At 43.0% G+C, this 16,254-nt stretch overlaps 1 protein-coding gene across 2 annotated transcripts in view; it reads left to right on the forward strand.

The window, feature by feature from the left end:
- Nucleotides 1-16,254, forward strand: part of LOC118375530 (SWI/SNF-related matrix-associated actin-dependent regulator of chromatin subfamily D member 1-like) — a 41,675-nt gene that overhangs the window by 15,625 nt on the left and 9,796 nt on the right. For both annotated transcript variants that reach the window (XM_052474069.1, XM_052474070.1), the window contains exons 7-9: nucleotides 7,633-7,794; nucleotides 8,293-8,390; nucleotides 9,984-10,119. In XM_052474069.1, the coding sequence (XP_052330029.1) occupies nucleotides 7,633-7,794; nucleotides 8,293-8,390; nucleotides 9,984-10,119 (396 nt within the window). The remainder of the gene's footprint in view (nucleotides 1-7,632; nucleotides 7,795-8,292; nucleotides 8,391-9,983; nucleotides 10,120-16,254) is intronic.

The raw sequence follows: 16,254 nt of genomic DNA on the forward strand, positions 1-16,254 counted from the left end.
TAGTAACTAGTAACTGTTTAGCTCTGTTATACAGCTAGTAACTGTTTAGCTCTGTTATACAGCTAGTAACTGTTTAGCTCTGATATACAGCTAGTAACTGTTTAGCTCTGATATACAGCTAGTAACTATTTACAGCTCTGATATACAGCTAGTAACTATTTAGCTCTATCATCAGAGATATACAGCTAGTAACTGTTTAGCGCCATCATCAGAGATATACAGCTAGTAACTGTTTAGCTCTATCATCAGAGATATACAGCTAGTAACTGTTTAGCTCTATCATCAGAGATATACAGCTAGTAACTGTTTAGCGCCATCATCAGAGATATACAGCTAGTAACTGTTTAGCTCTGTTATACAGCTAGTAACTGTTTAGCTCTGTTATACAGCTAGTAACTGTTTAGCGCCATCATCAGAGATATACAGCTAGTAACTGTTTAGCTCTGTTATACAGCTAGTAACTGTTTAGCTCTGTTATACAGCTAGTAACTGTTTAGCTCTGTTATACAGCTAGTAACTGTTTAGCGCCATCATCAGAGATATACAGCTAGTAACTGTTTAGCTCTGTTATACAGCTAGTAACTGTTTAGCTCTGTTATACAGCTAGTAACTGTTTAGCTCTGTTATACAGCTAGTAACTGTTTAGCGCCATCATCAGAGATATACAGCTAGTAACTGTTTAGCTCTGTTATACAGCTAGTAACTGTTTAGCTCTGTTATACAGCTAGTAACTGTTTAGCTCTGTTATACAGCTAGTAACTGTTTAGCGCCATCATCAGAGATATACAGCTAGTAACTGTTTAGCTCTGTTATACAGCTAGTAACTGTTTAGCTCTGTTATACAGCTAGTAACTGTTTAGCTCTGATATACAGCTAGTAACTGTTTAGCTCTGATATACAGCTAGTAACTATTTAGCTCTGATATACAGCTAGTAACTATTTAGCTCTATCATCAGAGATATACAGCTAGTAACTGTTTAGCGCCATCATCAGAGATATACAGCTAGTAACTGTTTAGCTCTATCATCAGAGATATACAGCTAGTAACTGTTTAGCTCTATCATCAGAGATATACAGCTAGTAACTGTTTAGCGCCATCATCAGAGATATACAGCTAGTAACTGTTTAGCGCCATCATCAGAGATATACAGCTAGTAACTGTTTAGCTCTATCATCAGAGATATACAGCTAGTAACTGTTTAGCTCTATCATCAGAGATATACAGCTAGTAACTGTTTAGCTCTGTTATACAGCTAGTAACTGTTTAGCTCTGTTATACAGCTAGTAACTGTTTAGCTCTGTTATACAGCTAGTAACTGTTTAGCTCTGTTATACAGCTAGTAACTGTTTAGCTCTGTTATACAGCTAGTAACTGTTTAGCTCTGTTATACAGCTAGTAACTGTTTAGCTCTGTTATACAGCTAGTAACTGTTTAGCTCTGTTATACAGCTAGTAACTGTTTAGCTCTGTTATACAGCTAGTAACTGTTTAGCTCTGTTATACAGCTAGTAACTGTTTAGCTCTGTTATACAGCTAGTAACTGTTTAGCTCTGTTATACAGCTAGTAACTGTTTAGCTCTATCATCAGAGATATACAGCTAGTAACTGTTTAGCTCTGTTATACAGCTAGTAACTGTTTAGCGCCATCATCAGAGATATACAGCTAGTAACTGTTTAGCTCTATCATCAGAGATATACAGCTAGTAACTGTTTAGCTCTATCATCAGAGATATACAGCTAGTAACTGTTTAGCTCTGTTATACAGCTAGTAACTGTTTAGCTCTGATATACAGCTAGTAACTATTTAGCTCTATCATCAGAGATATACAGCTAGTAACTGTTTAGCTCCATCATCAGAGATATACAGCTAGTAACTGTTTAGCTCTATCATCAGAGATATACAGCTAGTAACTGTTTAGCTCTATCATCAGAGATATACAGCTAGTAACTGTTTAGCTCTATCATCAGAGATATACAGCTAGTAACTGTTTAGCTCTATCATCAGAGATATACAGCTAGTAACTGTTTAGCTCCATCATCAGAGATATACAGCTAGTAACTGTTTAGCTCTATCATCAGAGATATACAGCTAGTAACTGTTTAGCTCCATCATCAGAGATATACAGCTAGTAACTGTTTAGCTCTGTTATACAGCTAGTAACTATTTAGCTCTATCATCAGAGATATACAGCTAGTAACTGTTTAGCTCTATCATCAGAGATATACAGCTAGTAACTGTTTAGCTCTATCATCAGAGATATACAGCTAGTAACTGTTTAGCTCTATCATCAGAGATATACAGCTAGTAACTGTTTAGCTCTATCATCAGAGATATACAGCTAGTAACTGTTTAGCTCTATCATCAGAGATATACAGCTAGTAACTGTTTAGCTCTGTTATACAGCTAGTAACTGTTTAGCTCTGTTATACAGCTAGTAACTGTTTAGCTCTGATATACAGCTAGTAACTATTTAGCTCTATCATCAGAGATATACAGCTAGTAACTGTTTAGCTCTGTTATACAGCTAGTAACTGTTTAGCTCTGTTATACAGCTAGTAACTGTTTAGCTCTGTTATACAGCTAGTAACTATTTAGCTCTATCATCAGAGATATACAGCTAGTAACTGTTTAGCTCTATCATCAGAGATATACAGCTAGTAACTGTTTAGCTCTATCATCAGAGATATACAGCTAGTAACTGTTTAGCTCTATCATCAGAGATATACAGCTAGTAACTGTTTAGCTCTATCATCAGATATATACAGCTAGTAACTGTTTAGCTCTATCATCAGAGATATACAGCTAGTAACTGTTTAGCTCTATCATCAGAGATATACAGCTAGTAACTGTTTAGCTCTATCATCAGAGATATACAGCTAGTAACTGTTTAGCTCCATCATCAGAGATATACAGCTAGTAACTGTTTAGCTCCATCATCAGAGATATACAGCTAGTAACTGTTTAGCTCCATCATCAGAGATATACAGCTAGTAACTGTTTAGCTCCATCATCAGAGATATACAGCTAGTAACTGTTTAGCTCCATCATCAGAGATATACAGCTAGTAACTGTTTAGCTCCATCATCAGAGATATACAGCTAGTAACTGTTTAGCTCCATCATCAGAGATATACAGCTAGTAACTGTTTAGCTCTATCATCAGAGATATGCAGATAGTAACTGTTTAGCTCTGATATACAGCTAGTAACTATTTTGCTCCATCATCAGAGATATACAGCTTGTAACTGTTTAGCTCTACCATCAGAGATATACAGCTAGTAACTGTTTAGCTCTATCATCAGAGATATACAGCTAGTAACTGTTTAGCTCTGTTATACAGCTAGTAACTGTTTAGCTCTGTTATACAGCTAGTAACTGTTTAGCTCTGTTATACAGCTAGTAACTGTTTAGCTCTGTTATACAGCTAGTAACTGTTTAGCTCTGTTATACAGCTAGTAACTGTTTAGCTCTGTTATACAGCTAGTAACTGTTTAGCTCTGTTATACAGCTAGTAACTGTTTAGCTCTATCATCAGAGATATACAGCTAGTAACTGTTTAGCGCCATCATCAGAGATATGCAGATAGTAACTGTTTAGCTCTGATATACAGCTAGTAACTATTTAGCTCCATCATCAGAGATATACAGCTAGTAACTGTTTAGCTCTATCATCAGAGATATGCAGATAGTAACTGTTTAGCTCTGATATACAGCTAGTAACTATTTAGCTCTATCATCAGAGATATACAGCTAGTAACTGTTTAGCTCTATCATCAGAGATATGCAGATAGTAACTGTTTAGCTCTGATATACAGCTAGTAACTATTTAGCTCCATCATCAGAGATATACAGCTAGTAACTGTTTAGCTCTATCATCAGAGATATACAGCTAGTAACTGTTTAGCTCTGTTATACAGCTAGTAACTGTTTAGCTCTGTTATACAGCTAGTAACTGTTTAGCTCTGATATACAGCTAGTAACTATTTAGCTCTATCATCAGAGATATACAGCTAGTAACTGTTTAGCTCTGTTATACAGCTAGTAACTGTTTAGCTCCATCATCAGAGATATACAGCTAGTAACTGTTTAGCTCTATCATCAGAGATATACAGCTAGTAACTGTTTAGCTCTATCATCAGAGATATACAGCTAGTAACTGTTTAGCTCCATCATCAGAGATATACAGCTAGTAACTGTTTAGCTCCATCATCAGAGATATACAGCTAGTAACTGTTTAGCTCCATCATCAGAGATATACAGCTAGTAACTGTTTAGCTCCATCATCAGAGATATACAGCTAGTAACTGTTTAGCTCCATCATCAGAGATATACAGCTAGTAACTGTTTAGCTCCATCATCAGAGATATACAGCTAGTAACTGTTTAGCTCCATCATCAGAGATATACAGCTAGTAACTGTTTAGCTCCATCATCAGAGATATACAGCTAGTAACTGTTTAGCTCCATCATCAGAGATATACAGCTAGTAACTGTTTAGCTCCATCATCAGAGATATACAGCTAGTAACTGTTTAGCTCCATCATCAGAGATATACAGCTAGTAACTGTTTAGCTCCATCAGAGATATACGGCTAGTAACTGTTTAGCTCTGTTATACAGCTAGTAACTGTTTAGCTCCATCATCAGAGATATGCATCTAGTAACTGTTTAGCTCTGTTATACAGCTAGTAACTGTTTAGCTCTGATATACAGCTAGTAACTGTTTAGCTCTGATATACAGCTAGTAACTGTTTAGCTCTATCATCAGAGATATACAGCAGGTAATGGCATGCTTTTCATGATCAGTAAAGCATCTGATGATCATGTAATTTCAGATACGTTAGGGTAGCCAAACTGTTTGGCATGGTAGATAGCTAGGCTTTTTGGAAAGAGCTTGACATTGGCAACTAGCCTATTTTTATTCACAACTCGTCCGGGTGAACGCCAGTCATCACCACTATAGATGGCAAGAAATCTAGTTTATTCCCTGGAAGTTAGCTTGTCGACTAGCATTATTGACCTGATCTGTTGTTAGCTTTTCCACTAGCATTATTGACCTGATCTGTTGTTAGCTTGTCGACTAGCATTATTGACCTGATCTGTTGTTAGCTTTTCCACTAGCATTATTGACCTGATCTGTTGTTAGCTTGTCCACTAGCATTATTGACCTGATCTGTTGTTAGCTTGTCCACTAGCATTATTGACCTGATCTGTTGTTAGCTTGTCCACTAGCATTATTGACCTGATCTGTTGTTAGCTTGTCCACTAGCATTATTGACCTGATCTGTTGTTAGCTTGTCCACTAGCATTATTGACCTAATCTGTTGTTAGCTTGTCGACTAGCATTATTGACCTGATCTGTTGTTAGCTTTTCCACTTGCATTATTGCATGTTAGCTTGTCCACTAGCATTATTGATCTGATCTGTTGTTAGCTTGTCCACTAGCATTACTGACCTGATCTGTTGTTAGCTTGTCCACTAGCATTATTGACCTGATCTGTTGTTAGCTTTTCCACTAGCATTATTGACCTGATCTGTTGTTAGCTTTTCCACTAGCATTATTGACCTGATCTGTTGTTAGCTTGTCGACTAGCATTATTGACCTGATCTGTTGTTAGCTTTTCCACTAGCATTATTGACCTGATCTGTTGTTAGCTTGTCCACTAGCATTATTGACCTGATCTGTTGTTAGCTTGTCCACTAGCATTACTGACCTGATCTGTTGTTAGCTTGTCGACTAGCATTATTGACCTGATCTGTTGTTAGCTTGTCCACTAGCATTATTGACCTGATCTGTTGTTAGCTTGTCGACTAGCATTACTGACCTGATCTGTTGTTAGCTTGTCCACTAGCATTACTGACCTGATCTGTTGTTAGCTTGTCGACTAGCATTACTGACCTGATCTGTTGTTAACTTGTCCACTAGCATTATTGACCTGATCTGTTGTTAGCTTGTCCACTAGCATTATTGACCTGATCTGTTGTTAGCTTGACGACTAGCATTACTGACCTGATCTGTTGTTAACTTGTCCACTAGCATTATTGACCTGATCTGTTGTTAGCTTGTCCACTAGCATTACTGACCTGATCTGTTGTTAGCTTGTCGACTAGCATTACTGACCTGATCTGTTGTTAACTTGTCCACTAGCATTATTGACCTGATCTGTTGTTAGCTTGTCCACTAGCATTACTGACCTGATCTGTTGTTAGCTTGTCCACTAGCATTATTGACCTGATCTGTTGTTAGCTTGTCCACTAGCATTACTGACATGATCTGTTGTTAGCTTGTCCACTAGCATTACTGACCTGATCTGTTGTTAGCTTGTCCACTAGCATTACTGACCTGATCTGTTGTTCGCTAACTAGCTAGCCAATTTTACGTGGCCTATCATGTCTGTCAGCAGCCATCGTGATTAAACGCTCTTAACAACAACGTTGAAAAGGGGATAATGTTGTAAGCTAGCTATGTTGGTAGGATAAGTACATCCCTTGATACGTACATCCTTGATCTGTTGTTAGCTTGTCGACTAGCATTACTGACCTGATCTGTTGTTAGCTTGTCCACTAGCATTACTGACCTGATCTGTTGTTAGCTTGTCGACTAGCATTACTGACCTGATCTGTTGTTAGCTTGTCCACTAGCATTATTGACCTGATCTGTTGTTAGCTTGTCCACTAGCATTACTGACATGATCTGTTGTTAGCTTGTCCACTAGCATTACTGACCTGATCTGTTGTTAGCTTGTCCACTAGCATTATTGACATGATCTGTTGTTAGCTTGTCCACGAGCATTACTGACATGATCTGTTGTTAGCTTGTCCACTAGCATTACTGACCTGATCTGTTGTTCGCTAACTAGCTAGCCAATTTTACGTGGCCTATCATGTCTGTCAGCAGCCATCGTGATTAAACGCTCTTAACAACAACGTTGAAAAGGGGATAATGTTGTAAGCTAGCTATGTTGGTAGGATACATCCCTTGTACGTACATCCTTGATCTGTTGTTAGCTTGTCGACTAGCATTACTGACCTGATCTGTTGTTAGCTTGTCCACTAGCATTATTGACCTGATCTGTTGTTAGCTTGTCCACTAGCATTACTGACATGATCTGTTGTTAGCTTGTCCATTAGCATTACTGACCTGATCTGTTGTTAGCTTGTCCACTAGCATTACTGACCTGATCTGTTGTTCGCTAACTAGCTAGCCAATTTTACGTGGCCTATCATGTCTGTCAGCAGCCATCGTGATTAAACGCTCTTAACAACAACGTTGAAAAGGGGATAATGTTGTAAGCTAGCTATGTTGGTAGGATAAGTACATCCCTTGATAAGTACATCCCTTGCCAACAGTAGACTAGACAACATGGGCATATGTGTCCTTATGCTGCTTGACAGGCAGAGCTGAACAAGGATGGAACATTGTCCTTAACTACTTGTCGGGTATAGTACACAATGTTATATTTGTAGTTCTGTGCTCTTCTCTTTATTGTGACGTTTTATTGATAACGACCTATGTGATCCAGGTGTTTTTGACCGCTAGGCCTTTCTCAACATCTCTCCCAAATACATGCTTGTCATTTGCGTCTTCAGTTTGATGGTGTAATGCCACTGCTAATTTCACTTCTCTCTCCCCAGCCCCCTCAGTTCAAGCTGGACCCTCGCCTGGCCCGTATGTTGGGGATCCACACCCAGACCAGGCCGGTCATCATCCAGGCACTCTGGCAGTATGTTAAGACCCACAAGCTGCAGGACCCCCACGAGAGAGAGTTCATCAACTGTGACAAGTACCTGCAGCAGGTCAGGGTTCATCAACTGTGACAAGTACCTGCAGCAGGTCAGAGTTTATCAACTGTGACAAGTGCCTGCAGCAGGTCAGGGTTCCTCAACTGTGAAAAGTACCTGCAGCGGGTCATAGTTCATCAACTGACAAGTACTTGCAGCAGGTCAGAGAGCAGCAATTCTCCTCTTTGTTCACAGCTGGTTGGAAGATATAAGCCTTTCTTGGGGAAAATAGAACCGGTGTCTTTTCTCCACGTTGGTATCTGTAATGTTGAGGATTTGTTATATAACCTGATGGACCGTATGTTAGTAACGGGATTTTGCCATTTCATCATCTTTATGATTATGGGTAAATGGGTCTGTTATGTTGTCCTGAGCCCAAACACACCACAGACCTCTGACATATGATCTTTATTAACTGTCCATAGCCGAAACGTAAAAAGCACAATATTGAAATCCTTGCATGTCCAGTTCTTGAGTAAATGAATAAAGTTGTTTTTATCTATGTTGTCCTAGATCTTTGAGACCCAGCGTATGAAGTTCTCTGAGATCCCACAACGCCTACATGCTCTCCTGATGCCTCCAGAACCTATCATCATTAACCATGTCATCAGGTAGGACTAACCCTAATCGTCTTTATTAACCATGTCATCAGGTAGGACGAACCCTAATCGTCTTTATTAACCATGTCATCAGGTAGGACGAACCCTAATCGTCTTTATTAACCATGTCATCAGGTAGGACGAACCCTAATCGTCTTTATTAACCATGTCATCAGGTAGGACGAACCCTAATCGTCTTTATTAACCATGTCATCAGGTAGGACGAACCCTAATCGTCTTTATTAACCATGTCATCAGGTAGGACGAACCCTAATCGTCTTTATTAACCATGTCATCAGGTAGGACGAACCCTAATCGTCTTTACTAACCATGTCATCAGGTAGGACGAACCCTAATCGTCTTTACTAACCATGTCATCAGGTAGGACGAACCCTAATCGTCTTTATTAACCATGTCATCAGGTAGGACGAACCCTAATCGTCTTTACTAACCATGTCACCAGGTAGGGCGAACCTTAATCGTCTTTATTAACCATGTCATCAGGTAGGGCGAACCTTAATCGTCTTTATTAACCATGTCATCAGGTAGGACGAACCCTAATCGTCTTTATTAACCATGTCACCTGGTAGGACGAACCTTAATAGTCTTTATTAACCATGTCATCAGGTAGGACGAACCCTAATCGTCTTTATTAACCATGTCATCAGGTAGGACGAACCCTTACATCCAGCAGCAACACCTCACTATGTCCTCCTGGCCTCTAGGGTCCACACCTCACTATGTCCTCCTGGCCTCTAGGGTCCACACCTCACTATGTCCTCCTGGCCTCTAGGGTCCACACCTCACTATGTCCTCCTGGCCTCTAGGGTCCACACCTCACTATGTCCTCCTGGCCTCTAGGGTCCACACCTCACTATGTCCTCCTGGCCTCTAGGGTCCACACCTCACTATGTCCTCCTGGCCTCTAGGGTCCACACCTCACTATGTCCTCCTGGCCTCTAGGGTCCACACCTCACTATGTCCTCCTGGCCTCTAGGGTCAACACCTCACTATGTCCTCCTGGCCTCTAGGGTCAACACCTCACTATGTCCTCCTGGCCTCTAGGGTCCACACCTCACTATGTCCTCCTGGCCTCTAGGGTCCACACCTCACTATGTCCTCCTGGCCTCTAGGGGTCGACACCTCACTATGTCCTCCTGGCCTCTAGGGTCCACACCTCACTATGTCCTCCTGGCCTCTAGGGGTCGACACCTCACTATGTCCTCCTGGCCTCTAGGGGTCAACACCTCACTATGTCCTCCTGGCCTCTAGGGGTCAACACCTCACTATGTCCTCCTGGCCTCTAGGGGTCAACACCTCACTATGTCCTCCTGGCCTCTAGGGTCAACACCTCACTATGTCATCACTTGGGTCGAGAGTTGTTCCGTGGTCAGGAAGAACTCCTGGCCTTTTTTGTAAGACAATGCTCAGATGATCAGATCTCACAATGCCTACAGAAGTGTTCAAATGTCTCAGGAACCACGTTAATATGATATAGAACTCTCCTGAGATGTGCAGCGTGACTGCAAGAAATGACCATCTGGAACGAACCCATAGTGTAAGATTAGACTCTGCGTGATCGAACTCCTCTCTGTGTGTCTACAGTGTGGATCCCAATGACCAGAAGAAGACGGCCTGCTATGACATCGATGTGGAGGTGGACGACACTTTAAAGACCCAGATGAACTCCTTCCTCCTATCCACCGCCAGCCAGCAGGAGATAGCTGGCCTGGACAACAAGGTATGTATGGAGCCCATGCTATAGTTGAACTTTACATGGGTCCATTCATTTTCAAGGGATGGAATCAAGCCTACAACATCTTATGGTGAGCTATTCTGAGGTTGCGAACAGATGTTTTCCACACACCTTTTGTCTCATTATTGTACAGCCTGGAAGAGTGAAAAATAGAGGCACTATAAAAAATAACATTCATTGCGTTGATTGTTTGATACTAACTACAGTCAGCAGGGACTGGGAGCAGGCAGGGACTGGGAGCAAGCAGGGACTGGGAGCAAGCAGGGACTGGGAGCAAGCAGGGACTGGGAGCAAGCAGGGACTGGGAGCAGGCAGGGACTGGGAGCAGGCAGGGACTGGGAGCAGGCAGGGACTGGGAGCAGGCAGGGACTGGGAGCAAGCAGGGACTGGGAGCAGGCAGGGACTGGGAGCAGGCAGGGACTGGGAGCAGGCAGGGACTGGGAGCAGGCAGGGACTGGGAGCAGGCAGGGACTGGGAGCAGGCAGGGACTGGGAGCAGGCAGGGACTGGGAGCAGGCAGGGACTGGGAGCAGGCAGGGACTGGGAGCAGGCAGGGACTGGGAGCAGGCAGGAACTGACTACAGAGAAACTCACTGAACTCACTGAATAAAAAGAGAAATAGACAGCCCTCCTCCCTCTTCTCTAGAAAGACAGTCCTCCTACCTCTTCTCTAGAAAGACAGTCCTCCTACCTCTTCTCTAGAAAGACAGCCCTCCTACCTCTTCTCTAGAAAGACAGCCCTCCTCCCTCTTCTCTAGAAAGACAGCCCTCCTCCCTCTTCTCCAGAAAGACAGCACTCCTCCCTCTCCTCCAGAAAGACAGCACTCCTCCCTCTCCTCCAGAAAGACAGCCATCCTACCTCTTCTCCAGAAAGACAGCCATCCTCCCTCTTCTCCAGAAAGACAGCCATCCTCCCTCTTCTCCAGAAAGACAGCCATCCTCCCTCTTCTCCAGAAAGATAGCCCTCCTCCCTCTTCTCCAGGAAGATAGCCCTCCTCCCTCTTCTCCAGGAAGATAGCCCTCCCTTCTCTCCAGAAATAGACAGTCCTCCTCCCTCCTCTCCAGAAATAGACAGTCCTCCTCCCTCCTCTCCAGAAATAGACAGTCCTCCTCCTTCCTCTCCAGAAATAGACAGTCCTCCTCCTTCCTCTCCAGAAATAGACAGTCCTCCTCCTTCCTCTCCAGAAATAGACAGTCCTCCTCCCTCCTCTCCAGAAATAGACAGTCCTCCTCCCTCCTCTCCAGCAGCAGTACGCCTACTTCAAGTTCAGAATGTTAATACAGACAAAGAAGAAGAACCCACAGGAAAGAGTCTCTGAGAGACACACCCTGTCTGTAGCATTGGCACTAGAGCTGAGGTATCTAATGCAGACTAAGGTCAGAGAGACCTCCATTAGACAGTGTATCCAGTAGTGTTTAAAACAGACAGCTTGGTGCATTCAACATGTCAATACTTCTCACAAATACACAAGTAGTGACTTTGAGCCATGAGAGATTGACATGCATATTATTAATGTTAGCTCCCTGTGTACATTTAAGGGCCAGTTGTGCTGTCCTGTTCTGGGCCAATTGTTATTCGACAAGCTGCTGTGACAAAGGCCAATTAAGCACAACAGAGATGAGACCTTCTCTACTGAGGGAGGAGCTAACATGATGTCCTACTACAGGGCCAACAGACTGGTTCAATCTGGTTCATGTTACTGAAGTATGGGAGGAGCTAACGTGACTACAGGGCCAACAGACTGGTTCAATCTGGTTCATGTTACTGAAGTATGGGAGGAGCTAACATGATGTCCTACTACAGGGCCAATAGACTGGTTCAATCTGATTCATTATACTGAAGTATGGGAGGAGCAAACATGATGTCCCACTACAGGGCCAATAGACTGGTTCAATCTGGTTCATGTTACTGAAGTATGGGAGGAGCTAATGTGATGTCCTACTACAGGGCCAACAGACTGGTTCAATCTGGTACATTATACTGAAGTATGGGAGGAGCTAACGTGATGTCCTACCACAGGGCCAACAGACTGGTTCAATCTTGTTCATGTTACTGAAGTATGGGAGGAGCTAACGTGATGTCCTACTACAGGGCCAACAGACTGGTTCAATCTGGTTCATTATACTGAAGTATGGGAGGAGCTAATGTGATGTCCTACTACAGGGCCAATAGACTGGTTCAATCTGGTACATTATACTGAAGTATCGGAGGAGCTAACGTGACTACAGGGCCAACAGACTGGTTCAATCTGGTACATTATACTGAAGTATCGGAGGAGCTAACGTGACTACAGGGCCAATAGACTGGTTCAATCTGGTTTGTGTTACTTAAGTATGGATCCATTTGCATTGTTGTCTGGTCTAATAAACAACAAAGAAAAGTGACTACTTCATCCATCTTGGTTTGGACATCCATCAAATCAAATCAAATCAAATGTATTTATATAGCCCTAAGTACATCAGCTGATATCTCAAAGTGCTGTACAGAAACCCAGCCTAAAACCCCAAACAGCAAACAATGCAGGTGTAAAAGCACGGTGGCTAGAAGCACGCTCCCTAGAAGCACGCTCCTAGAAGCACGCTCCCTAGAAGCACGCTCCCTAGAAAGGCCAAAACCTAGGAAGAAACCTAGAGAGGAACCGGGCTATGTGGGGTGGCCAGTCCTCTTCTGGCTGTGCCGGGTAGAGATTATAACAGAACATGACCAAGATGTTCAAATGTTCATAAATGACCAGCATGGTCGAATAATAATAAGGCAGAACAGTTGAAACTGGAGCAGCAGCACAGTCAGGTGGACTGGGGATAGCAAGGAGCCATCATGTCAGGTAGTCCTGGGGCACGGTCCTAGGGCTCAGGTCCTCCGAGAGAGAGAAAGAAAGAGAGAAGGAGAGAATTAGAGAACGCACACTTAGATTCACACAGGACACCGAATAGGACAGGAGAAGTACTCCAGATATAACAAACTGACCCTAGCCCCCGACACATAAACTACTGCAGCATAAATACTGGAGGCTGAGACAGGAGGGGTCAGGAGACACTGTGGCCCCATCCGAGGACACCCCCGGACAGGGCCAAACAGGAAGGATATAACCCCACCCACTTTGCCAAAGCACAGCCCCCACACCACTAGAGGGAAATCTTCAACCACCAACTTACCATCCTGAGACAAGGCCGAGTATAGCCCACAAAGATCTCCGCCACGGTACAACCCAAGGGGGGGGGGGGGCGCCAACCCAGACAGGCCGACCACAACAGTGAATCAACCCACCCAGGTGACGCACCCCCCCCCCAGGGACGGCACGAGAGAGCCCCAGCAAGCCAGTGACTCAGCCCCCGTAACAGGGTTAGAGGCAGAGAATCCCAGTGGAAAGAGGGGAACCGGCCAGGCAGAGACAGCAAGGGCGGTTCGTTGCTCCAGAGCCTTTCCGTTCACCTTCCCACTCCTGGGCCAGACTACACTCAATCATATGACCCACTGAAGAGATGAGTCTTCAGTAAAGACTTAAAGGTTGAGACCGAGTTTGCGTCTCTGACATGGGTAGGCAGACCGTTCCATAAAAATGGAGCTCTATAGGAGAAAGCCCTGCCTCCAGATGTTTGCTTCGAAATTCTAGGGACAGTTAGGAGGCCTGCGTCTTGTGACCGTAGCGTACGTGTAGGTATGTACGGCAGGACCAAATCAGAGAGGTAGGTAGGAGCAAGCCCATGTAATGCTTTGTAGGTTAGCAGTAAAACCTTGAAATCAGCCCTTGCTTTGACAGGAAGCCAGTGTAGAGAGGCTAGCACTGGAGTAATATGATCAAGTTTTTTGGTTCTAGTCAGGATTCTAGCAGCCGTATTTAGCACTAACTGAAGTTGATTTAGTGCTTTATCCGGGTAGCCGGAAAATAGAGCATTGCAGTAGTCTAACCTAGAAGTGACAAAAGCATGGATTAATTTTTCTGCATCATTTTTGGACAGAAAGTTTCTGATTTTTGCAATGTTACGTAGATGGAAAAAAAAAGCTGTCCTTGAAATGGTCTTGATATGTTCTTTAAAAGAGTGATCAGGGTCCAGAGTAACGCCGAGGTCCTTCACAGTTTTATTTGAGATGACTGTACAACCATTAAGATGAATTGTGAGATTCAACAGAAGATCTTTTTGTTTCTTGGGACCTAGAACAAGCATCTCTGTTTTGTCCGAGTTTAAAAGTAGAAAGTTTGCAGCCATCCACTTCCTTATGTCTGAAACACATGCTTCTAGCGAGGGCAATTTTGGGGCTTCGCCATGTTTCATTGAAATGTACAGCTGTGTGTCATCCGCATAGCAGTGAAAGTTAACATTATGTTTTCGAATGACATCCCCAAGAGGTAAAATATATAGTGAAAACAATAGTGGTCCTAAAACAGAACCTTGAGGAACACCGAAATTTACAGTTGATTTGTCAGAGGACAAACCATTCACAGAGACAAACTGATATCTTTCCGACAGATAAGACCTAAACCAGGCCAGAACATGTCCGTGTAGACCAATTTGGGTTTCCAATCTCTCCAAAAGAATGTGGTGATCGATGGTATCAAAAGCAGCACTAAGGTCTAGGAGCACGAGGACAGATGCAGAGCCTCGGTCCGATGCCATTAAAATGTCATTTACCACCTTCACAAGTGCCGTCTCAGTGCTATGATGGGGTCTAAAACCAGACTGAAGCATTTCGTATACATTGTTTGTCTTCAGGAAGGCAGTGAGTTGCTGCGCAACAGCCTTCTCTAAAATCTTTGAGAGGAATGGAAGATTCGATATAGGCCGATAGTTTTTTATATTTTCTGGGTCAAGGTTTGGCTTTTTCAAGAGAGGCTTTATTACTGCCACTTTTAGTGAGTTTGGTACACATCCAGTGGATAGAGAGCCGTTTATTATGTTCAACATAGGAGGGCCAAGCACAGGAAGCAGCTCTTTCAGTAGTTTAGTTGGAATAGGGTCCAGTATACAGCTTGAAGGTTTAGAGGCCATGATTATTTTCATCATTGTGTCAAGAGATATAGTACTAAAACACTTGAGCGTCTCTCTTGATCCTAGGTCCTGGCAGAGTTGTGCAGACTCAGGACAACTGAGGTTTGGAGGAATACGCAGGTTTAAAGAGGAGTCCGTAATTTGCTTTCTAATAATCATAATCTTTTCCTCAAAGAAGTTCATGAATTTATCACTGCTAAAGTGAAAGTCATCCTCTCTTGGGGAATGCTGCTTTTTAGTTAGCTTTGCCACAGTATCAAAAAGGAATTTCGGATTGTTCTTATTTTCCTCAATTAAGTTAGAAAAATAGGACGATCGAGCAGCAGTAAGGGCTCTTCGGTACTGCACGGTACCGTCCTTCCAAGCTAGTCGGAAGACTTCCAGTTTGGTGTGGCGCCATTTCCGTTCCAATTTTCTGAAGCTTGCTTCAGAGCTCGGGTATTTTCTGTGTACCAGGGAGCTAGTTTCTTATGAGACATTTTTTTAGTTTTTAGGGGTGCAACTGCATCTAGGGTATTGCGCAAGGTTAAATTGAGATCCTCAGTTAGGTGGTTAACGGATTTTTGTCCTCTGGCGTCCTTGGGTAGGCAGAGGGAGTCTGGAAGGGCATCAAGGAATCTTTGTGTTGTCTGTGAATTTATAGCACGACTTTTGATGTTCCTTGGTTGGGGTCTGAGCAGATTATTTGTTGCAATTGCAAACGTAATAAAATGGTGGTCCGATAGTCCAGGATTATGAGGAAAAACATTAAGATCCACAACATTTATTCCATGGGACAAAACTAGGTCCAGCGTATGACTGTGACAGTGAGTGGGTCCAGAGACATGTTGGACAAAACCCACTGAGTCGATGATGGCTCCAAAAGCCTTTTGGAGTGGCTCTGTGGAGGCTCCAAAAGCCTTTTGGAGTGGGTCTGTGGACTTTTCCATGTGAATATTAAAGTCACCAAAGATTAGAATATTATCTGCAATGACTACAAGGTCTGATAGGAATTCAGGGAACTCAGTGAGAAACGCTGTATATGGCCCAGGAGGCCTGTAAACAGTAGCTATAAAAAGTGATTGAGTAGGCTGCATAGATTTCATGACTAGAAGCTCAAAAGACGAAAACGTCTTTTTTTTGTAAATTGAAA

Source organism: Oncorhynchus keta, chromosome 21 (genome assembly GCF_023373465.1).
Source record: "Oncorhynchus keta strain PuntledgeMale-10-30-2019 chromosome 21, Oket_V2, whole genome shotgun sequence".
Classification (NCBI taxonomy): Eukaryota; Metazoa; Chordata; class Actinopteri; order Salmoniformes; family Salmonidae; genus Oncorhynchus; species Oncorhynchus keta.